Genomic DNA, 25,815 nt, shown 5'->3' with positions numbered 1-25,815 from the left:
AGAGATGGGTTCTATTTCGACTGGAGTTTTCAGTATCCATGCATCGAGTAAAGCAAGCGCCTTCCCGCATCTTTTAGTTCTTCAAATTGGTACTACCAGGCAAGTGCTTCGATTGGATAAATTTGGAATGCATGAAGGCCTTCAATCATCCGAAGGATAGACTAGTGAAGGCACCAATCTTGGTCCCTCTGGATCGGAAGAAGCAATTCCATGTGCATTTAGACGCCAGTGGCATAGCAATGGGCTTCTAACCAAGCGGGGGATGTGGATCACCGCATACATTTTGTTATCGGAGCTTCAGCATTAAGAAGTTTGTCACGAAATAGGAGGCGCTAAAGTACCTTGTTGCAATTATTGATACACATCTATGAGAGGCAAGGTTTGCCCAAGTCCTTGTGTTTGGAACCCACGAAGGGGAATATGTTGTTTGGAAACCAAGGGGGTTAGAAGGGTACCGACAAGCTATCTTAAAACCCCAGGAGGAACAGAGAAAGCAGAAGAGAGTTTTTTTGCCATGTTCCCATTCATTTCATCCCTATCCCCAACCATACTATAATTCATCGAATGCTCAAAACCCTTAATTTGGAGGGATAGAATGGGGGTATCCTCTTGATGACACATCCTACCTTGGGAGGCATAAACCGCATTGATCACTAAAGAAACCACTCAATTCACTGAACTCCTCAGCAGGGTTGATGGAAACGATTATTCTCTACCCGACCTCTCCTGAGAGTCTTTGCCCCTCTACCCCACTACGGGGGGGGGGGGGGCGGAACTTGATATGACATTCTGCCTTGTCATAAATGCTAGAGTCCCTTCGGTCATTGATTGAATTGTCGAGGTTGGTCGAGATTGTTGATTGTTTGTTTCATTCTCCTTAGGATGAGCAACCATTGGTCCCGGCCCTACAATTCTATGGGGAAGTCAAAATGGATGATTTGTTGAATGATGGCCATCCGACTGTTAATATGTATAGAACATCCCACCTATTCTCCCGATATCTTCGAAACCGCTTAAAATAGTAGGGGCGTATAATCGGTTGAGTTTAAAGCCCCTACTCATACCTATAGTTGTGGCGTCTCGAATTATGAAGGTATGGGCGTCAGCGGCGAATAATGTGTGTTTATCCAAGAGCTTTAATCGACAGATAAACAAACATTTAGTTGGGGCAGAGGAGAGGGAGCTTCATAAGACTACCTTTTTCTATACCGAACTCAACCGCTCGCTTCCTAAGAATTGGACTTCTCGCCCTTAACAGCTCATTGCCCTACTGGCAAAGCCAATACTACAAACAAATTTCCCTCGTCAGTACCCATATCCCAAAGGAGCAACAGGAAAAGCAAAGCAAAGCAAAGAAACCGCCACCCTACTATCTACAGGGATAGGGTAGGGCCAAATTATCCTTTCTTCTTTTCTTCTCCTTCCCACCCCAACCTAAACCCGTAATACACACACCAAAGGACAGGAACCAGAATCACCCAGTCCTACTCAATACCGCGTGGAGGGGGGGATATTATAGTTGAGGTAGATTAGCCCTACAACAACTATAATTTTTGGGGGGTTAGGTGGGTAAGGGGGGTGGTAGGTTAATTAATTGGGGGGGTTGGGTTCGATTGTGGTTGGGAACTATAGTATTAAAAACTTAACACTATTATTTTATACTGTTATTTTTAAATAATAGTGTTAAACTGTTAATACGTTTTTAACACTATTATTAAAAAATAACAGTCTTAAATTCTTAATAAACTTAATAAATTAAATTTTAATTGTTAAGTTATTAACACTGTTATTTAAAATAACAGTATTATTATTAATAATATAGAATACTAAGTGTTTGGACTATATAACTGATAACACTGTAAACTTAAATTTAAAACTTTGAAGTTTAGGACACTGTTAAAACTTTAAAATTTAAAAATACAGTGTTAAATTAATTAATCATAGAAAATAAACCTTGTTTGAATCCGCCTTAAAACCTGAAATCCTACCTTAGTCACACGAATATTTGCTCCAACAATGGCTAGTCGGGCGGATTTTTGCCTCCCTGTCGTGCAAAAATCGCATTTTTATCCTCACCTGTCGCTTGCCTTCCGTCACGCAAAAATGAAATGTTGAACTAGGTTTTCTGTTTTTGCGACTTAAAATCTTTTTTTCTCGATTTTGGTGTCAGGTTTTTGGATGAGTTTTGGTGATTTTTGGCGATTTAGACAGGAAAAAATCATGATTTTTCTTTAAACTCGTTGTCGAGTTTTCCTACGAGTGGCTTGCTTCCGACTAGGGCTCGCAAGTTTTCCAGAAACCCGCAAAGTTTTACATCCTTGATCCTAACACTTAGCCAAAATTTCATCATTCCATTCCTCTACACGTGCATTCTTTGTTCTATCACTGCAATCTTCCTTGGATGATGATATCATCCACTCAATGATGTCCTCCTCTCAGCGTCCAAAGTCCTACTCCTTGCAATGTACCTGAAAAAGAGAAAGCAAAATGCAAAGTTTGAAGGATAAAGCAATAAGAATGATGCATTTCTCAATACATTAAAACTCTAATTCTCGACTTGATGACAATATTAAGATTGTATCCTATCTAGGTTGTATATTCCTTAAGAATCCATTCCCTACTTAGGCATTTCATCACCTTCAAAGATCAAAATCCAAACCAGCAAGACCTTATAACTCATTCCTTAAGGTTGGGAGACGAGACAGACTGCAAAAGACTTGGTTTCTTCAAAAAAAAAAGAGGGGGTCCCCATTTGCAATGAGCCAATGTGTGAAAATGTCAAAACACCACCCTTTTCTATACTTTTCAATTTGTGTTTTGGAATATTTTCTTTCTTTGCTTTTTTTTCTTTTTTCTTTTTCTGAGTTTTTCTATTTTTTGTGTTCTGTTGCAATTTTCTGATTTTTTTGATTTTGATATATAAATACTGAAATATAAATGCTTGGAAATAATGTTATGAAATTAAATAACAATTCCAGATAATTTAACGACAATTCCTTCAAACCCTTAACTCCATATTGCATTTAATAAATTGACAGTACATACCCTTATCAGCTTCAGATAATATTATCAATGATAAAAATACGAATCAGATACATAAATTCCAACGCCTCCTTGAATGATGATATTTGCTGATTATTGGAGTCCACAACAGATCTGAAAACTCACCTCAAAAAACCCCACGCAGCCCTGGAATATATATGGCCAGCCCTTGAGAGAGTATGGCCTAATTGGAAGAAGGAACGATTGGATTAATGAGCCCTCAAACTGCTTTAAATATGCGAAATAATTGATCTTCAATCTTCTCTTGAATTGATCCTCTGAATGCCCTCTTTCAACTCTGTAAATCAGAATCCAATGCACAAGTAAAAATCTCCAAATGACATTATCCATTGAATACGCTCGAATGGTATCTCACACCTGCAGGTATTGTCCCCTCAGACTTTCCGTTTGCAGAAAGCTTGAAGCTTCAGCAAAACCCTTGCTTTTGAATCTCCATCAATTTTCTCCAAAATGAATAAGTGAATGAATGCCAAAAAAGACTTCAATTAACCTCTTATAGACCTCCAATTAAATGCATTTAATAAATTACATTAAATTTCACTTAATCGCATTTAATAAAGTTGGCTTCCCAATTAGACTTAATAATTGACTTTATATCATTAATATAATTCATGCCATAAAGACACCTTATATACCCTTGTAATATTAAGTCATTAATTTGATTAATATTATTAAAGTAGAAACTTTAATAATTTAATATTAATCATTTACTGCAATAAAGGCCAATATCTGGACATTTATTTAATTCTACCAACTACCCATTAATAGTCGAGGTACCCTCCAACTGTCTAAATGAATTACTATAAATAGTAACTAGGGGACTGATATGCTCAAGAGACTTACTAAAAATAGTATGTTCAAATGGAGCCTGAAAGACCTCTCGAAGACAAACCACCAAAAAACTGAATCTCTAAGATGGAGAGTATTAAAATAAGCAACCCCAAAGGTCAGATGAAAAGCTCTGAATCACGCATAAAGGGCCCCCTAACTATTACATTAGCCTACAAGAACCACTAATAATAGGCTAACCTCTAAAAAATAACTGATGCTTAGGAAGGCGCAAAAAAGGGGACATTACAATAATCTTTTCACTTTCTTGTAACAAATCTCTTTCTTTAGACACTTTACTATCTCGAAAGAGAAAATCAATAAAATTAGAAGCTTTGTACCTGTACAATGCCATAGACAATGACATCCTAATAGACACTTGATATGTAAAATTATAACAATACTCATCAAGCTGCAACGAGCTAACCCAAGTCTTTGCTGTCGTAAGATGTAATTTCTGAGATAACCTTCCACCCATTTATTCACTATCTCTATTTGTATATCTGTCTACGGGTGGTAACTAGCGTGAGGAGTGAGCTCAGCCCCACTCAACCTAAAAAGTTCTTACCAAAAGAGTCTCAAGAACTTGATGTCCTTGTCACTAACTATAATCCTAGGCATCCGATGAAGTTTGAAAATCTCTCTGAAAAATAACTTAGCTACCTGCATTGTTGTACATGTTATGGACATGGCCAGGAAATGTGCAAATTTTGTTAATCTTTCCACAAAATCATACATACAATCCTTATCCTATACCTTAGATTGCCTGGTGATGAAGTCCATGGAGATAAAACTCCCACTTCTAGTCTGGCATAGATAGAGGTTGTAACAAAAGAGCTGGATAAGTATTTTTATTCTTCTTCTGGTGGTATTTATTCTTGTTCTGCTGGTATGTGGGACACTCTCGAACATACTTATAGACCTCATTTTTAAGTCCTTTCCATGTGAACCTTTCCCAGATATACCTGTTAAGTCTTGAAGAATCCCGAGTGACCAGCCATAGTTGCATCATGAAATGTCCTTAGTATCTTCACCTTAAGTTCTAAGTTGTGTACCAAATAAATTCTCTCCTTATAGATTATCAGCTCATTGATCAATGTGTACATGTCATCCTCTATAGTACCTTTGATGCAGGAGCATCCATGGGTATAAAGCAATCTTGCATCACCCAAAAATATTGTTTATTTAAATTTTTTTAAGTTCAGCTGAATAATTTTCAAATGTAGGCTATTATGTTGTCTCCAAGTTCCTTGGAAAGTGTTTATGAGGACAGGGGATAAAATAATTTATAATTTATGGCCTATGTCAAATGGTAAATGTGATTCTCAAGGATGGAGACATGGTGGGGATGATTATAAGGCATAATGGGGGAAATCCCCACATAGGCATCCACTTTGGGAAGTGGAAGCATCTTGATTACACATCCGCAGTTACGAGTAATGGAAGAGTCTCTTTGACGCCGACCTTGGAAAGTTGAGGAGTCTTCTATTGGCCAAGTGTTATCTTTCTAGGTGGCCATACGCTGCCCACTATAGGGGGCATAGATTTTCAAAGTGGTCTTAGCCCTTGGTTTTGGATTACCACAATGGTTGCCCCCATTTGGCTAATGTTTCATAAGTTCTAAATATTATACTCCCATTTCATTGAAGTAATAAAAAGCAAGTATTTCTTTCTTAGAATTTCTATTTTGTTGTGTTGTTGGTTGGTGTAGCCCTTCATTAAGTGGTATTAGAATTTAGAGCATGTGTTAGGGTGTGTAAGGGGAGTCACCCTTAATCAGTGGTATCAAAGCAAGTGTTAGGGTGTGTAAGGGGGGTTGCCCTTCATCAAACTTCAATTGTACTTGCTGCCCATGAGTCCTTAACATATTTTGCTAAAATCATCTCCTCCAATCAGCAGTAATCTAAACTAAAGAGCATAAGTGGGGTCTCCTAGATAGTGCACTAGCAACCATATTTTTCTTCCCCTTAACATATGCAATATCAAAACAATAAGCCTAAAGTCTACTCACCTAGTTCTATTGTCTGTCATTTAGGTCCTTCTAATTCACAAAATAGTTTAAACTATTGTGGTCAGTCTTAACAATGAACTTGCCTCCCACCAACTAAGGTAAGAATTTGGCCAAGGCATGAATAATGGTCAACATCACTTTGTCATATATGGAATAACTCTTTTCCACCCCTCTCAACTTTCTGCTTTTAAAGGCAATCAAATGCTTTTATTGCATCAATACAACTCCTATTCCCTCTCCAGAGGCATCACAATACAACTCAAAAGGTTTTGATAAGTTTAGAATAGCTAAAACTGAGCAAGTACTCATCACCTATTTGAAGTGATCGAAGCATCGTTGGGCTGCATCTAACCACACAAAAGCCCCCTTCTTGGTCAGATCTCTAAGTAGAGCTGCTATCTATGAGAGTCCATTAACAAATCTCATGTATAATCCACACAGTCCATAGAATCCCTTACGCCGAGAGAGATTTGTAAGTGTAAGTAAATAAAAAATTGTCTTCATATTTTTGGGATCTACCCTCACACCCTTAGAATTGATGATATGGGCAAGGTAGAGAAGTTTCGTCAAGCCAAAATCACATTTAGACTCCTTGGCGTATAATGACTCACTCTTCAATATACTCAATAACTCCTCAAAATGCCTCATGTGTTCTTCCTAAGTTTTGTTGAAAATCAAAATATCATCAACATATCAAGACAAACTTCCTTAGCTGGTTTTGGAAAACTTGGTTCATGCATGATTGGAAAGTGATTGGTGCTTTATTCAAATCAAAAGGCATCACCAAGAATTCAAAGTGACCAAAATGACATCTGAAAGTTGTCTTCTCAACATCTTGCTTTCTCAGTCTGCTCTAGTGGTAACCTGACCTCAAATCAATCTTAAAAAAATAGTAAGTAGCATGCAATTCATCAATCAGCCCATCAATTTGAGGAATACGATACATGTTCTTAATAGCCTTCTGTTTAATGCTCTATAATCAATGCACATTCGCATTGTGCGATCTTTCTTCTTCACCAACACCACTACAAAAGCAAAAGGGCTCTTGTACAGTCTAATGTGTACATACCTTGTAACTCTTTGATGGCCTTTTCGACTTCATCCTTATGCCTCTTTGGATGCCTATAAGGTGTAGTGATTACTGGTTTAGAACCTTCCTCCAACTCTATAACATGCTTGATGCCTCTATCTAGTGGTACCCTAGGAGGTATACTATTGAACACCTTTCTATGCTTGGATAGCAATTTTTTAATGTCTGGATAATAATTGATTTGGAATTGTAAGCATTATGAGAGACTCTTCTGCCCATTCCACCTGATGATGTTTGATTAAACTCTCCATCCTCTTAAAGGAGACTACTCTTGGACTAACATCTACATCCAGTGCATTCCTAGAACAATATCGGTGTCTCCAATATTCACCACATAGAAATCACCTTTCAACTCAAATTCCGCAAGTTGTGTACTCAGATTAGAAATCTTGGGAGTGCAAGTGAATTTAAACCCATCGGCCTCCATTACCTCGAATCCTTCAAACTCTTCTATTTGAAGTTCCCTCTTGGCCACAATGCCCTCATCAATAAAATTGTGGGTGGCACCTGTATCAAGGAGAGTTATTATCCACTACCCACGTAGAACACCTTTGGCCTTGAATGGTCCCACTTTTTGAAAGCTAGAAAGTTGGGCAATAGTTCCATCACAATTCTGTTATTTTTCCATGTCTTTTGTTGATCTCTCTTCGTCATTACTCAGAATCTGAATGTTGATATGATATTTCTAAAACTTATTCAACTGCTGAAAAGTATTCAATCTGTTTAGCTTTTGCCTTAATAGTGCACTTATGAGTTGAATCCCATGGCTCCCTATGAAGAAAGCATATTTTTTTCTTTCTAAGGTCATTTAGCTGATCACTATCCAATTTGTTTGTCTCATGCCTTGACTGATTTGATTCCCTGTGAAAATGTTTTCTTTTATCTTTGTCCTTATGTAGAATCATTTTTGACTGAATACTCCATGTCCCTAGTTTTCTTGATGGCTTCATGTAACGTAGGTGGACTAAGTGCCTTAATCCAACCCCTCAAAGAATCTGATAAACCATCCATGAATAGAACAAGTCTCCTCAATGAAATATATGTCACCAATACTAACAATCTTTGAAAATCATAAATATAAGTTTCCACAGAGCCCCATTATTTTAATAGAGCCAACTCCTTAAAGTGCAATTCCAAATATTTTTTATCAAACCTACCAATGAATTCTACATATGAGGTGATCTAACCATGTCCCATTGTTATAATCCCATGATGCCACCATTCATGAGCAATGTCATCTGCAAATAGCAACATATTTGATTGCTTCATCTTCCTATATGGGATTAAGATGAAATAAGGTATCCAAATTCTACACCCAGGCTCTCGTTGTTGCCTTCCCAGACCCATCATGGCGAAAAAAGGGTGGGTTCACATACATTTTTTTGCAAGTCATTATTATGTGCTCTTCCACCTACACAAGCCCTATGTTTCAATCTGAGGTCCATATAATTTCTAAAAGATATTGCATCTTGAAAATTTGAACCTACATCTATCCAATATTGCATTAACTGATCTTGCAAATCATTCATTTTGGGTTCATTATCAGCCTAATGTTGCATTCTAGGAGGAAAGACTGGCATAAGAGGTCTAGAATTAGTTGTTCCCGTACGTTAATTTACAATTTTGTAATTCCCTAAGTTGTCTCCTTGACCCTTATTGCCTCCATTATTGTTGTTGTTGTTGCCCCTAAACTGTTGAGCCATCATATCTATCGACTAAGCAATGTGCTGACTTGTTTCCTCCACACGATTTGCTTCTTGCACACACTGGTTTGCCTGTCCCCTAACCAATGTATTCAGAATGTTCATTGCACAATCCTCTTCTGCATCTCTATCACCCATGTTTACTTCATGTTGTTCACCTTCAGCTAATAAGTTTGGGTTGGAATTCTTTCTTCTAGTGTTATAATGATGTGTATAAGGATGCATTACTCAAATCCCAGTCATGTCATTGTTCAATCACACTAAACCCTTCTAGATGGCAGGATACACTACTCTAATACCACTATAATAAACACCCTTACCTTTTGTCTGAGTTTTATGATCTGTGAATGTTTTCTGAGTGCTAGTTTTGGTGTTTTGAAAGGGAATCCATAATATTAGAATAGATAATGCAATAGACAATATTTGCAATACTGATATATAAAGAATAACAAAAAATGCACACTATTCATAATACCCCACAACTGGAAATGTATATCAGATTTATTACAATTTGCAGACAGCAATATAATATCAATTTCAACACTACTCAGATGGCCAACTGGCTTCAAAATGACAATGCAAGCATACCCATAAGGTCTGAATATGCACAGATCTGATTTTGTATTTACAATAGGAAATTGGAGCCACAAAACTTGAACACCACACTCCACAATCAGCTCTCCAAGCAACAAACTGGATGCTTCTTAAATGGTAAGCCCTAGATGCCCTTCAAACAGCAAAATGAACCCCCAATTTGAATGCCAAAACTCCTAGATATTTGCACACCAAGCTCAATATTGTACGGCCAGCCTAGGGAAGGAAGAGGCCAGCAAATGGAGAGGAAAAGTAGACAATAAAAACTTCCACTCTTCTTTTCCTTGTCTCCCCGAATCTGAATTTCCTCTATCCAAACAACAGATGCAAAACTGAAAACTGGAAGTGAAGCTCAAATTTGATCTCTGGATGAAACCACCAATCAAATCTACCAAGAAGGATCTTTCACCATCCAAGTAGAGGTCCTCTATGAATGTTTTCGTCATCGCATGCCCCCTTTTAAGGTTTACAACATTTTATTTTTAATTTGATATACCCTTTTGTCTCCGATGTAGGTGTCCACACCTTGGAAACTACTTTTTAATTATCATTTTAAAAACACCTTATATCTCCTAGGCACCCACATAAAGTTACTTTATAAAATTAAATAATGTTAAGTTAAATATTTAATTGAACTTGAATACTTCAACGCTATTTAAAATAATACCTCTAGACAACATTAATTGCCAAGATAACATCACTAAATGCAATTAATCTATCAATAGTAATAAATCTATCAAACCGCATATAAGATTCAAAATTTGTCAGAAAAACATTAATAGCTGGTTTGTAAAGTATCGATTTAGTTTCTTGCTACTTGCTGGACCACAAGAATACATCTACATCTATTGTTTATAATGGTTGACAACAAAACCAAAAAATTATGTTACAATTTCCATTGCATGTATTAAAGGCATATAATTACATCAAAAAAGAATACAACTAAAGAACTGAGTATTCTCACAATTGCACCTTGCTTCAATTAGATGCACAAGACACCACTTCAATTAGTCTTCACCCAACGTCATTTTGTATGTATACTGTTCACCCTGAGCTTCAGGTATGTTCTCTGAACTTCTAACACGAACAGCATAGCAAGCTGCAGAAACACATTATATAGTTGGTGAATGACTTGATTTAAACATCCATGCCCATCTGTAACATAAATTTTCATGAATGCCAGCCAACAAGAATTGATTAAAAAAAAAGTGAGCTCTCATCATCTATCCCAGTTCAAGAATAATAGGAGGCGGTTTCACATTCAACATAAAATCTCCCCTACATACTACAACCAACCACTCTAAAGAAAGATATCTCACACCAGCAGCAAAAAATTCAAGTCCATTCAATGACAAGGCAATACTGCAAGATATAAGCACAAAACATATATATTCATAAAGTACACCGGTACATCAATTGCCAAGGTACAACTTACAGGGAATATTTGAAATGTCAATCTACAAAAGAAAATGAAGAAAAAGGGTCATCAGATATGTATACATGAATTTTAACTTTAAGTTAAATTATAATTTTTGTAGTTTATTAATTCGATCATAATTTCGTTATTCTAATATAATGTTTATTTATAATTCATGTCATAGTGAAAAGTCTTTTGCTAATTAAATTGAGGGGATATATTAAGGCCCTCACCAAAAACCAAAATACCAAACTGCATTCCACTCAACAGAAAACTTGGGGACCTTAACCAAACAAAGAACAAGATTTCAAGGTAGATAATAAGGGGCACATACATCCAAAGAAACCTACAAATTTGAAAGGTAAGAGGTAAACAAAAGAGTCCCAAAACTGTTGCAACCTCTTAAAAGATGGTCATCCTTGAGCTGCAAGAAGCATTCTATCCTTGTAGCAAAGAGGTACATCCATGCTCCATTGTGAACCCTCGCCAGCAGAATTAAAAAGTTTCCATCTGCAAATGCTCAGATTTTGACATTCTTCCATGACATTTTAGAGGACTGCAATTAGTTTTTGTTTTTGTTTATTCTATTTGAAAAATGGTTAAATATCAGTAGACACCAGCTGATCCATTTCTTCTGACTGCACCTCTGCATTCTCTCAAATCGAAAGATCAATTACACCCAAGCATTATTGATTTCAACCTGAGCTTAGGCCTCAATCTGTGGGCACTACTCGAATTTTGAGGATTTTTTGTCTGATTGCAATCTGCACACTTTCCACCCATTACTGCACAAGAATAATAAAATAAATAAAAATAACAAAAGACATGGTTAAAAATTGAAAAAAAAAACATTTCAAAAACTAAACTTCACTTCAAGTTCATATATATAAAGATACGAAATGAAGTTTAATTTTAAAATTTTTTTTTTTTTTTGAAACAAACAAACATATTCAACTTCTAATGTTTTTAGATTTTAAAAACAATCAATACTTAGATTTCAAAAAATTGAAAAAACAAACAAAATATTATACATTATTACATAGTATGCAAAATTTTAAAAACAAATACTTTAGGTTTTAAAAATAACCCATAATCTGCTTATTTCGTGGAAGGTTTTTTTCAGCAGCATAACCAAATTTTCCCATCCCGCTGTGCCCTAAAATTTGTAAACTGTGCCTCCAAACAATCTTAAATCGTGCCTCCAAAATGACCTAAATCATTTTCATCTTCATTTAGGTGAGTTTTTCGGCAGACTTAGCAGAAAATCTGCACATTTTACACGAGTTTTTGCAGATAATCCCGGCAAGTTTTGGACAAAACCGTTGACGAGTTTTTGTGCGAGTGGCCTCCACCACTTTGGGCTCGCGAGTAATCCCGATTTCTGCGAGTTATTCACAAAAATTTCATCTATGCTTCTCGGGATTATTTATATTTAATTAACTAAAGTTGAATCATGGTTATTTTAATAAAGTGACTTTATTTGATATCAATGGCAAATTATAAGGAGGATCACTTTATGAGTGGGAAAATGAAATAAAAGGAAAATATTATAAAGTAACTTACGAGAAGTTGAAATGAGTAATATTTAAAAAGTGATTTTATAATCTAAAATTTTGAAAAGCTCCACGGAGATCATAAAATGAGTTGAGAGCCAAAAAGCAATTCATTCTTGACTTGCTATTTTTCTTGAAGATCTTTGAGAGCTTCTGCTTTCGGCTCAGCAAACTCTAAGACGAAAACCCTTGGCCTTTTTGGTTGATTGGACAAAAACCCATTTCAGCCAACCTTTGTGGATTCACACAGGATTCACAAGTGCATCTATTGGATTGGGGTTCAAAGTTTTGGTTGTACTAAATGATATATCATTTTCATAGGTTTTGGAAAGTTGTATAGGCAAGATTTCATTGATAAATTTGTGGGATTTGTATACAAACACAAATTTAAGAGATTTATAGATAAGATAGTGGGACGCCATTTTCTGAAAATTATTGCTTCCGCAATAATTGGTTGAAAGTTTACTTCCTTGGTCTATTTCAGGCACCAAGAACCAATAATCAGGTGACATATACTAGGATGCCATACTTAGAGATCGGTTGCTGAAGAAAATATTTATCATACATTCATTACCATCACATCCATTGGTTATTTGCTTTTGAACAACCCTTACCCTATTGAACACCATTCTAAATCATGTCCGATGAACTAGGACCTTTGAAGGTCACTTTGGGACTAAGGTCTGATCTGATTTCATGTGAAAACATCAGGTTTGCAGAAGGAATGATAAAATTTGGCCTCAACTTCTGTACTAGGACAGCTCTTAGGAATAAGACTTTGTCCATCTTCACATGTTACCACCGAACTTGGGAGCTTTGGAATCCGAAAGTTAATTAAGATTTAGGCCAAATCTGATTCTTAATGCTAATACCAAACTTCAAGGATGAAAGGTGAAATCCGATGAAAACCTAGGACTTTTGAAGCCCACTTGGAATAATGTTATTCCCATTTTGCATGCAAAAGCCAAACTTTGTAAGGTGCTAATCAAAAGTTCGATTGAAGGAGGGATTCTTGGATTAAGGTTTTACTCCAAATTTGAAGGTAAACACCGAGCTTAGGAGTCTTGCCACCCAATCTAACTTTCAAGCCCCTTTTGTGAATTTTAGGAGCAAAGCTCAATCTTAGTAAGTCTTCTAGGAATAAGCCCTAATGTAGTTTTATGTCTCAGCACCAAATTTGGAGAGTTAGTGTAATATTCCCCATAATATTTTTTTATTTTTCAATAGCAAGATTACAATCACACCAATCACCCGTTTGGGTTAGAATAATGAAATCCAAACAAGTGAAGGGAACCCTACGCCTTTTGATCACTGAGAGCCCAGGCTGGGAGGGTGAGAGCATACGGAAGTAGGGGATCGTTAGTAATAATTTGCTAAAGTGCTGAATACAATAACGGGCAGCAAGCCAGCCCCTTCCGCTTATCCAGCGGGTGAATCAAGAAGCTTGGCAGTAAACCAGCCAAGAGAACAACACTCCCAAAACACGAATCACTCAACCGCAATGTTTCAGCGGGAGGACTGAACACACCAAACAAGCTCAACTCAACCACTTATGTAGCTGGAGGATCATTACAATAAACCATCACCCAACTGCTTATGCAGTAGGAGGATCATTACAAACATATATCACTCAACCACCTATACAGCAAGAGGACCAAGTAACAACTATCAAAGTATAGGCGGCAAGCCAGCCTCTTCCACTTTCGAGTGGGAATGCTTACAATCCAGAAATGGTTAGAAGTACTAATACTTAACCTTACAATATAAAATAGAAAGATAGAATAGAGAAGTAATGTTGTCCAATGCTGATAAATTTCTTCAAACAGTTACTAACTCCCAAAAGATCCTTCAACATGAATTTATGAAATCCTAGGATCAATAACACACAGACCAGCAACTTCAAGAAACTAAGAAATGCTCAATTCTCTCTCCAAAATCACCCAAAAGCACCCCAAATCACTCCTAAAACAACTAACCTACTCACACTACGAAAGGCACTCCCAAACACCAACTTCTGGAAATTTGTAATTTTATGACAGCAAGCTGAAAACCCACCAAATCACTCATATCTTTCTCTATACTCAACAGAAAATCCCCAAACTAGATGCAAATGAAAGATACAATGATGGTGATAGGGATAGAATAGATAAACAACAACTAATAATGCCCCAAACCCAAGACACACAACCCAAAGCACCTCCAGCATAGGGCGTACCAAAACAAAAGTTCAATTTGCAAGATAAATTCCAATACACCACAAAAACCAATGCAAACTTACAGGAAGAATCGCCTAGGACATCGAAAACCAAGGAGCCAATACCTAGAAGCAGCAGAGGTCACACGGAGACTTATGAATGAAAATATGCTTCATCCATGACTTCCCCAGCAGCCTGGAAACACACCAAAATTCGAACTACAGCAGATGCAGCAATTTCACACTTCAACAAACTTGCAAATATCACTGAAAGGACAAGTAAAACAGCTTGGTACTGTCTTGCAAGTACGAAACTACACTTAACTAGGAAGGCTCACTTCGAAGCTCAGATTTCAATTGCCAATCTGGCAGCATAACGATGCAATTTTTCAAGATATCCAAATGGGAGGCCAAGCACCTGTATTTATAGTTTTTTCCCTCAAATTCACCTCTCCAATTTGCATTTCATTTCACTATCACATGGCGTCCAAAAGATATTTCATTTCATTTCCCAAGGTGGGCGCCCAAGTTGCATTTTAACCAATAACTAAGCAAGTTCGAACTTGCCATAGTCTTCAACAATAACTTAATGCATTCTTCAAATTTCAACGCCTAGCTTAGGAAAATATAACATTGATATTAGATATAAATGTCTTTTCCTAAGTTGCCCAATATATCATTATCATTAATCAGTAATAAAATAATTAAATATTAAACCTTAGGATAAGGTAATAATATTTAATTAAATCACTTATGACTCCAATACTGATTATCAACAAAATCAAGGATGAAGCTAAGCAATGAAGACCACTAAACTGCTACAAAAACAGGACCCTGTCCAAACAGCTAAAAATAGAATTGCTCAATACTGCCACTTACTAAAAATAGTAAGTCATGGAATACTCCACCGAAAAACATGATCTTCGCACCTGGAGAAAGAGCTTGGAAAGCTCAGTAAGACAGCATCATCCAAACAGCCAAACCCCAACTTACTAAAAATAGTAAGTTCTCACTTCACCAAAGAATCAAATGCATATTATGCCACCCTGGAGCTCATGAAAAACCTAGAAGGAAACCATAGACAGAACTGAAGAATTCCCTCCTGGTAAACCCTAAAAAGCTCGAGCAGAACTCCACAAAAGTTGGAAACCCTAAATCTCCTTTCCAAATAGCCTACGGGTCTCCAAAATAGGCCAATGGACCACTGAACCAATCACTGCAGAGAAGGAGGCATTATAGTTAGGCAAAGGTTCGACCTAAAACTCGGTCTGAGGAAACATTTTAGGAATAGGCCTTAATCCTATTCACTGTGACATCACTAACTTTGTGATGAAATATGAAAGTTCAGCTAAAACTTAGGGATTTGGAAAACCTTTTAGGATTAAGGCCAAATCCTATTCTTAATGCTAATACCGAACTTCAAGGATGAAAGGTGAAACTTGGTATAAACCTCAGACTTTGGAAGCCTTATGGGATTAAGGCTTAATCCCATTTAGAGTGCAAAGCCGAACTTGGGTTGGTGTGGCATGTTCAAGCCAGAACTTTGGGACATGAAAACTTTGTTTATTATTAATCTTTGGATCAAATTGGAGCTTGAATGTTCCTGTCCCCTTCATTTGAACCCTATGTCAATTTGAATATCTGATTTTTTTCAAGCTCTTGAGCACTTCTAGGTTCTCAAGCCCTTATGTTGTAAGGCAAATTCAGGCTTATGGACTTGTGTTCATAATCCCCCTTCTGCTTGGACTTGAGCCTCAGATGGATTTGCACATTTCAAAGCTCTCTCTCTCTCTATCTCAAGCTAGCAAGGTGGGAAAAAGGAGAGGGTGTCCCTATCGAAGACAGGGAGTGTGTGCACAGCATAACAATAATGAATAGTTCATATAATGTATTCATGTATAAGACATTGTTGTATATCATCAATTGTTCATGAACATGCACATCATAATTGTTGTACATAATGAATTGTTCATGTTCCAAACATTCGTTGCCCTTCACGAGAATCCAATTGTTGATTTCTTGGAATAAAGATTAATCACTTACCTTCAAATCATGATTACTGCCTAGGAGGAGATGATGATAGTTATTGTTCCTTGATACAAATCACTTATCTCTTATTTGTTGCATTTGTTGGTATATTAACACATCTTAATATAGGTGATGAGCATTGGCATATATATGAGTCGGTCATGTTCACTAGTTGTATCCTTGAGTTGTAAACTAGATCATACATATTATAATTGTCTCTTTGCATATCTTCCTTCATTCTAAGAGTTGTCGTTCCTTTCATCAATTTGCCTTTGACATCAATGACAATATGCTCTACAAATCTTGTCCATAATCGCCTTGACATTAATGATAATCTTAACATTTGATCTATATATCTTTGACATCAATGACAACATTTAAAATAGATATAACTCCGTAATGTCAGTGATCAAATTCTTGTGTTGAAGCTCACACAATTTGTTACAATCATGTATCAAAACTTCTTGTTTGATCAAATTAAAAATCAAACTATAAAAACCTCTCACCAATACCTTTGGCCAATTCTTAACCAAGATCATGGCTGCATTTTTAATGATAACTTGTTCATTGTAAAACTTGACTAATCAAATTCTTTATTAATATAGAACATAAAGAACATCATAAAGGTCAAGAATATCATCAACGACACTTACAGCCCTAGCAACAGGATTTGTGGTATCATCTATAAGGTCTCCTTTTATACCAATCTTCTATGCCTTGAGTTTGCTGAAAGCCTTATTATTATTATTGACGGTTATGTGTCTTGGCGCTAGAAATGGTGTTAGTGGCTAAACATGAAAGCATGGATAAGGATGTGTCAAGCCTAGATGACAATTCATCCCTTGTTGAAGCTTTGCAATTCCTCTACAAAGAACTTTTGTTGTTGCTACTTAATTTTTCCCCCTGTTCTTCTGAAGACACTCAAAAGCATAGTGGCCATGATTTTGGCATTTGAAACACTTGATATGGGTCAAATTCATCTTCCTTGTTAAGAAGGATCCGATTCCTCCTTTCCTTTCTAACCATTCACAAGTCCTTTCTTGCCACTTCTCCTCATTTTCTTAATGAGGGTTTGATTCTAACTATCTTCCATTCTAACTAGAGTACCTACAAGTATTATTTCTTCCTAAATGAAATCATCTGAAAGATTTTGTTGTGCGTGTCGCACAGACACACCTATCCCGGACAGGGGAACCCCCTTTCTTATGTTTGCCCGAAGAAGAAAGTGCGATGTGAAGCCAAAATCAACAGAGCCTTGAATTTAACCATGACATTGACCAGCGCAAGGGGGTTATCATTTGATACGACTTCTACGAACATACTGAGAAAATCCCGAAAGGAGCATGACATGATTGCTCTCAGACGCCTTCAAATTGCTGAGCAAAAACCCTAATGAGAGCAAGCAAGGAATCACGTATTTTCTCTTGAATGCTTGAGTCTCCCGAGCCATCTCCAATGCTGATGTGATCCCGAAGTATACTTCGCAAAATCCTCTCATTTGCCTGAAAAATCACAAAAAATGAGAATCGCGAAAATAGGCTTCCTGAGCCGAAAATGATAAAAGACTCTCAAATCTACCTCTAAGGCCGAAATACAAGTTCGACGAAGTTCTCCAAAATCGGCCTCTAAGCCGAAAATAACAAAATCTCCAAATCACTAAAACTCACAGAATAGTTGTATAAGCCGAAAGAACATAAATTGGACGCCGAAGTTCAAAGACGAAAATATCTTGCAAAATAGTTTAAGAATCCGAAAAGAAAAAATGTCGCGCATTCTGGTCTTTAAGCCCAAAGTTTGCAAAATAACTCTATAAGCCGAAAAACCTCTTTTAGGCTGAAAACGACTCAAGATATGAAGTCGCGCGAAATGCTCATATAACCCGAAAATCTTAGAAAAGAGATTAAACTTTCAATATAACCAAGTATGCCGAAAATTTGGCAAGAAATGAAGTCACACAAATCATACAAATACCCGAAAAATCATCAGCAAAGGACGAAGTGAAACTTAAAGAGGCTGAAGTTCGGCATGTTCTCCCCTGAAGTTCGACCTTTTCTACCATTTTGCAAACTTAGACTAAACCTAAACTCGGCATTTCTAAAGTTTTTGTGAGGAATAAACAGTTTGCGCAAATTATCCTAATAGCCCGAAGTTCCTTGAGAGAAAAAAAGAGAGGGCGTTGAAATTTTGAACCTAAATCGCCTAAAGGTCGAAATTTCACCCTTATTCACCCAAATTCAAGAAAATGAAATGAATTCATTTACCAAGCAGGGCGAATAAGAAAAGTTTGACACTTTTGTTAGATTTGAAAGAAAGTAAAAAACGCGCATGTCAAGCCTTAAGCCCGAGTTTCAGCTAGCAAAGGGAGTAATTAGACCAAAAATCACACTTTCTCAACATTATGCCCGAATTCCTCCCTTAAGGCGCACAATATAAAGTATGAAATGATAACATAAGGTGAAAGTTCGAAGTTTTTTAAGCTTTGCGAGAAAGAAAGCCAACGAACTAAATCGCACATTTTAATGAAAATGGCCGAATTTCATAGGGCTTGGGGTGATTAGAAACAAAAGTCATGTCTTTTAAGTAAGTAGCCGATTTTTGTAAAAGGAGGTTCGATCATTTTGTATCAAAGTCTTGAGTTTAATGACAAAAGAGAAAGCATTTAAAGCAAAACAAAATCGCACAAATCAATGTCAGTAAAAGTCTCACATTTTAATCTTAAAACCTAAATTAAGGAATATTTTTACTGATTTAAAAGCAAATGTCTTTCGTCTTTCATTTTCGAAGCCCAAACATCAACTTAAATTTAATATATTTGTTAAATTAATTTATTTAATTTTTCAAAACTGATTAATGCGGATCAGAATTGATTGTCTGCAGGCATCGTCAGGAAGAACCAAGAGAAAGCCTGAAACGTCAAGAAGACCTGATCACAGTTAAAGCTGAAGAGCGCGTTCAAAGGATCAAAACCAAGCATGGGGAAGCGCACCACCATGAACGACAAAGTTAGAGTCCACCAGCCAGACTGAAGACCAAGAACACATAATACTCGAAATGTGCATTCTCAGAAATACACTGCTGGAAGAAATTCCATAAATTCAGTTTTGAAAACTGAAATTTTTTTTGGAAAGCCGCCTGTGTGCCCCGTTGAAGATATTTTAAAACAAAGGGACACAGGTCAATTATGTTCAACTACCCGATTGACCAAATTAAAGCCAAACAATAGTAGGTAGTTGAAAATGTGGTTGGGGGGATAACTGAGAATAAAGTAGGCATGGGTTAAAGTTGCCAAGTTTTGGAAGGTAGAGGCCTTTCTTTTCTAAAGGATTAGAGTTTTAGACAGTTAGAATAGGTTAGAGTTTTGTAGAAGGTTAGATTTTAGGAATAGCATAGAAATGCTACAGAAATTGTTGTAATAGCAGCTGAAATCAATATATGGACATTAATTTGGTGTTTATCAACTTGGTTTCATTCTATTTGCATGGTTTCCTTCAGCAATTTAGATAGATCTTTCTTTTTGGGTGTGCAGGTATCTAATGGATTTAGGCTCATACCATTGAGGATATGCTGATTGTGTATCCTTGTGTATGGTTAGTCTGAGCCTTTAAATTTGTGTTTAGTTCAATTGCAGGTGTTTAATGTTTAGTTCCCCTTGAAGATTGCACCGTTACTGCGAAGTTATGAGTTATTATGGCCAAGCTGGGATTGGTTATGTCGAATCCGTCTACCCGCATACCAACCTGGTTAATCTTAGATCTCTTAACCCTTCTCCTTTGCATTTATTTCCCAGTTCGAGAATCAAATGCAGACCAGCTTGTTGCAAAATGTAAGTCCCCTTGTGCTCCAAGCAAAACACATCGATCGTTGAGTTATCCTGCAGTCATGACCTGACATTTGGAACATTGAGGTTGTCCCCTTTGATCAATTAAAAACAACATGGATTCACTCATTTTTCAAATTTTCCGAGAGCACTTGGATTTAGCGCCTAATTGCACACTTGGACGCTAAAACCACATGATGGAGGATTCTTCATAATTTTATGCATTTCGAACTTAGTTGGATTTGGCGCCTTGCTCTGAGTTCATGTGTGCATTTCTCCCTGGCATGGAAATTCATGATTCAATCTTCCGGGCTTGGAACATTTTGATCTCCTTGTGATTTTGAAGTGCCTTCCTGGACTTGGGTGAATTTCTGAGCTTTCCATTTCAGGCATGGGTTTCCAGTACTTAACCAATTTCTGGCTTTCTCTGTCTACTTTCTGACTTTCCGGAATTGGAAATATCTGCAAATGTCTGATCTTTGTCCCCTTGCCCGAATGATCCTGTCAGCACTGACTTTCCAAAATAGAAACCTTCAAAGTGTCAGCATTAGACCCCTAGACAGGGTACAGAAATGACTTGCTAAAAATAGAAACTTGCTAAAAAAATAGTAAGTTTGATTTTTGGCAAAATGACGACATTCTGGGACTAAAAAAAATCCCTAAAAAATAGGAACTTTCTAAAACTAGAAAGTTGCTCCGTTTTGGCTCAAATTTTACTAGGAGGTTCCTCGAAGGATCCTGATTCCAGTCGTATGTTCATTTTTCCAAAACCCTAACAAGAAACCCCTAAAATTTAGGATGAAAGGCAAAAACCCTAAAAAAGGACAAAACAGGCCCTAGACTTGACCAAACTCGCTCAAACGAAAAACAGACTTGCTTGAAATGACCCCAAAACACCCGCAAAGCGAAGAGACGGACGAGACTGTTGCGACAAGACCCAAGAACAAAGCCAAAAGACTGGAAAGGCCAAAAAAGTTAGGGGGTCCCTATCTAGGATGGGGTGATGTGTGATTAGGTCACAACAAGACCCCCAGTTGGTGTCTATCTACCCGCTAGGAGAGAAGAAGCCCGAAGTCTTAGGGCGAATTCATGTTGCCCTCGTATTTGTCATCAAGGCCTTCAAAGGCCGCAGGAATCAAGTTCGCACAAACACTTCTTGTGGGCCGATATGTGAGACAAAACACTTCTTGTAGGCTGATATGAGTATACCAGAGATTATGGGATTCGATCCAGATAGTCATCCTTGAAATGTTCAAGAACATTTCCCAACCAAGTCGCCATTTGTTGTGCATTTTGCACCCCATCCTCGTCTTTGACAGGGGACCCCCAATTGGTGTCTATTTGCCTGCTAGAAGAGAAGAAGCCCGAAGTCAAAATAAAAGAGAAAATCAAAAGAAACGGAAATCAAAAGCAAAGTAATATCAAATGCTTGGCTTTGGGAGTGCAGACACCTCTGTTGGTATTCAAAAAGGATATCTACCGAAAACAGAGCAATCTTTGTGAGCTTACAGGCGATAAACTCATCGGGGCTATGGACGCCCGCTGGCAGCGAGGCAATATCCAAGTTGCTTTTGAAGTTAGACTTGCTCCACATAACTTGTCTTGATTGAATGATGATATCTCAACTTTCTCTAAGCTGGAATGAACTTCACTGCACACACTTGATTTTCAAGGTTGGTGACTTGATTCAGTTTGCAACCTCATTTTATTTTGAATCTGTCTTTTATCATTTGGGTTGTCCTGTGGGGTATATCAGAGATTCTTGGGTTCGATCCGGATAGTCATCCTTAAAATGTTTGGGAAATGAACATTTCCCAGCCGAGTCGCCATTTGTTGTGCATTTTGCACCCCATCCTTGTCTTTGACAGAGGACCCCCAGTTGGTGTCTATCTGCCTGCTAGGAGAGAAGAAGCCCGAAGTCTCAGGGCGAATTCATGTTGCCCTCGCATTTGTCATCAAGACCTTCAAAGGCCGCAAGAATCAAGTTCGCACAAACACTTCTTGTGGGCCGATATGTGATACAAAGACTCTCAAATTGCCTTCAACTTAAAATCATCGACTTAAACTGGCAAAATGGCCATCGAGCCCGAAGATTAAAAAAGGCTCTATAAACTTCAAAATCAGCCTGAAAGCCCAAAATGCGAACTCAAAAATTCAAAATTGGCATGAAAAACCGAAATACAAATTGCCAAATAAGGTGAACTCTCAAAATATTCTAAGAGGCCGAAAATGTAATATCCCAGTTATTTTTTTTTTGCTTTTAAGCCAATAATAATCATCCACAAACAGAGAACCCGTTAAGGTTAGAAAGCATAAACTGAAAACTTGTTGGAAAATGCAACCCTTCCACTTTTTGATCACCAAGTGCCCAATGTGGGAAGGTGAGAGCATATGGTGAATAGGGGATCGTTAGATCTCAATTCTGCTGAAAAATGAAGTGGATTACAATACGAGGCGGCAAGCCAGCCCCTTTCGCTTATCCAGCGGGAATGCAAGAAACTTGGCGGTGAACCAACCAAGAGAAACATACAAAGGCACAAATCACTCGACCATGATATTTCAGCAGGAAGACTGAAATTACAAAACAACCTCAACTCAACCGCTTATGCAGCGGGAGGACCATTACAATTAGACATCACTCGACCACTTATGCAGTGGGAGGACTGAATTACAGTTTAATTGAAAATAGGCAGCAAGCCAACCTCTTCCACGTTTTCAGCAAGGTGAGAGTTACAAGCTAGAATTGGTTAGTAGTACTACTACTTAACCTTACAATAATCAAGATAATGAGAGAAGAGAGTAATTTTGAACGTCCAAATAAGAAACATGAAATTTCTACTAACATCAAAATCTACAGGCTAGAATTACAAAACCAACAGCCTATGGATTCACTAAAATGCTCATAACTCTCTCATTACTCACCCAATTCACCCAAAATCTGTTCTAAACAATTGCTATACCAGCTATAATGAAAACAAACCCCAAGAAAGCCATCGAAACCCCCATATTTATTTTGCACGCTTCCCAATGCATTCACTAAACCCAACGCCTAACCTGGGAAGTTCGATTTACAATATAAAAATCCACACTCAAAATAAGATGCTAAAAACTTACAAGATGCATCGCCAGTGGTAGGAAGGATGGATGAGCCGATACCTAGAATGATGGAATCGCCTGGCCAAGAGGTATGAGCAAAACACACTTTCGGCAATCCCACGACCAGCAACCAAAATACACTCCAATCTCAAACAAAACACTCCACAATCTGCAACTCACTCACCAACAGCACTGGGAATACATGGACACAGCTAGGTACTATCTTGCAAGTACGAAACTGAGACTTAGCTAGGAAGCCACACTTCGAAGCTCAGATTTTCAATCGCCAATTCGGCACATAACGATGCAAATTCATTTGATACCAAATGAGAGGCCAAGCACCTGTATTTATAGATTTTTCCCTCTGAAATTCAAAGGCAAATGGCGCCCAAAACCATTGAAATTCAATTTCATTCATGTCATAGCCTCTCCTAGACATGGCATTAATTTTCCCAAATTCCCTAGGCAAAGTTCAAACTTTTTTCTTAGGTGACAACTTTGCGATATAAAATAATAAAAATATGAAATATTTCATCTTTCTCAACGCCACCTTTTTTAATGCCATTGACTTAGGAAAATAACAATATTGCTAGCAGATAGATATTTTTCCTAAGTTGCCCCATAACACAATTAATCGGTAATAAATATAATTAAATATCAAACCTTAGGATAAGGAATTAATATTTAATTAAATAACTTATAACTCCAATACTAATTAATACCAAAATCAAGGATGAAGTTGTGCGATGAAGACCACTGAACTGTGTTGAGTCAGGACCCTGTCCGAGATTGCTAAAAATAGAAATGCTCAACACAACCACTTACTAAAAATAGTAAGTCAAGAAATACTGCTCCGAAAAACATAATCTTCGCACTCAGAGAAAGAGCTTGGAAAGCTCAGTAGAACTGCATCAACCAAACAGCCAAACCCTAACTTACTAAAAATAGTAAGTTCTGACTTCACCAAAGAATCAAATGCATGTTATGCCACCCTAGAGTTCATGGAAAACCCAGAAGGAAACCATAAGCAGAACTGAAGAATTCCCTCCTGACAAACCCTAAAAAGCTCGTGCAGAACTCCACAAAGGTTGGAAACCCTAATTCTCTCTTCCAAATAGCCTACGGGTCTCCGGAATAGGCCAATGACCACTGAACTAATCACTGCGGAGAAGGGGACATTACAGAAAACGAGAAAAAGCTTAAATTCCCAAAATTGGCTAAGTGACCGAATTCGCCCAAGGGCTTCAAAGTCCAAAAACAACTTAAGCTCACGAAGCTAGCTTAGAGGCCGAAAAAGCCGAAAAATCCCCAAAACTTGGCATTTTTTAGTGTTTTGTGAGAAAACTTTAATCGCGCAAATAGGCAGTCTGGCCCAAAATTCATAAACTTAACATCTAGCAAAAGGGGAAAATAGTCAAAAAGTTAAAAAAGGTCTGAATCGTGCAAAGTTGCTATCCAGGCCAAAAACCTATAGCCAAGTCTATGTCGCGTAAACTCTTCATTAAGCCGAAAAACTTAGGAGAATGAAAATCGCGCCATTCCCCATTTCAGCCCAAAAAGGGTTTCAAGCTCACAAATCGGCAACGGGGGCCGAAATGTGAGGACAAAAAAAAAACGTCAAACTCTCAAAATCATTTCATAGGCTGAAAATCACCAAAACAAAGTGAAGTCGCGCAATAGAAGGAAAATAGCCAAGGTAATGAAGAATGATGTTGCTTGGAAACCAATCGTGAGTTCAGGAGTGAATGAAGTCATGCAAAATACGTAACCAAAATCACACAAAAGCTCTTCATAACTCGAAAATCTTCACAAAACCAAAATCGCGCGATTAGGCTCAGTAGCCCGAGATTGCCATAAGAGGGCATGGTGAAATCGCAAAATGACCTTAGTGCCCAAAAAAGTTAATGAAAGCAAGAAATCGCACATGCCGAGTTTGTGAGGGGAAAGGGAGATCGCGCAATTTGTAAAAAAATAGCAGAGTTTGCAGAGAGTTAAAATCGTGATTTCTCGGTAAAATGCTGAACTTTGAAAGAAGCTAAGGAAAATCACAATTCTTTGGTCAAAAACACTGAAAAGTCATGGAGCGATAAGTTGAGTGAAATGAAAAGGGGGTAGGACCAAATAATAAGTTCGCTTTTTTTGACTAGGAAAACCGAAATTCTCCCTAAAATGACAAAGTGATAAATAATCCATAAAGAGGGGGGGGGATTTAATAAAGTTAAAGTCACCTAGAAGCCGAAAATGAAAGCCAAAGAACTAATTCGCACATTTTAATGAAAATGGCCGAATTTCATAGGGCTTGGGACAATTATAAACAAAGGTCACGTCTTTTAAGTTAAGAAGAGAAAATCGCCCAAACATCACAAAGGGCCAGAATCACAAGTTACATTCAAAAGAGAGACATTTAAAGGATACATCTCA

At 37.4% G+C, this 25,815-nt stretch overlaps 1 protein-coding gene across 2 annotated transcripts in view; it reads right to left on the bottom strand.

The window, feature by feature from the left end:
• Nucleotides 1–9,994: 9,994 nt before the first annotated feature.
• LOC131076229 (uncharacterized) overlaps nucleotides 9,995–25,815 on the bottom strand; it is an 87,768-nt gene continuing 71,947 nt past the window's right edge. The window contains exon 7 of one of the 2 annotated variants that reach the window (XM_058013307.2): nucleotides 9,995–10,444. In XM_058013307.2, coding sequence (XP_057869290.2) covers nucleotides 10,314–10,444 — 131 coding nt within the window. In that variant the 3' untranslated portion in view covers nucleotides 9,995–10,313. The remainder of the gene's footprint in view (nucleotides 10,445–25,815) is intronic. The other variant, XM_058013315.2, reaches the window with a different exon arrangement.

Source organism: Cryptomeria japonica, chromosome 10 (genome assembly GCF_030272615.1).
Source record: "Cryptomeria japonica chromosome 10, Sugi_1.0, whole genome shotgun sequence".
Classification (NCBI taxonomy): Eukaryota; Viridiplantae; Streptophyta; class Pinopsida; order Cupressales; family Cupressaceae; genus Cryptomeria; species Cryptomeria japonica.
The sequence above is the reverse complement of the archived record's forward strand: the minus strand, read 5'-3'. Positions and strand labels throughout refer to the sequence as shown.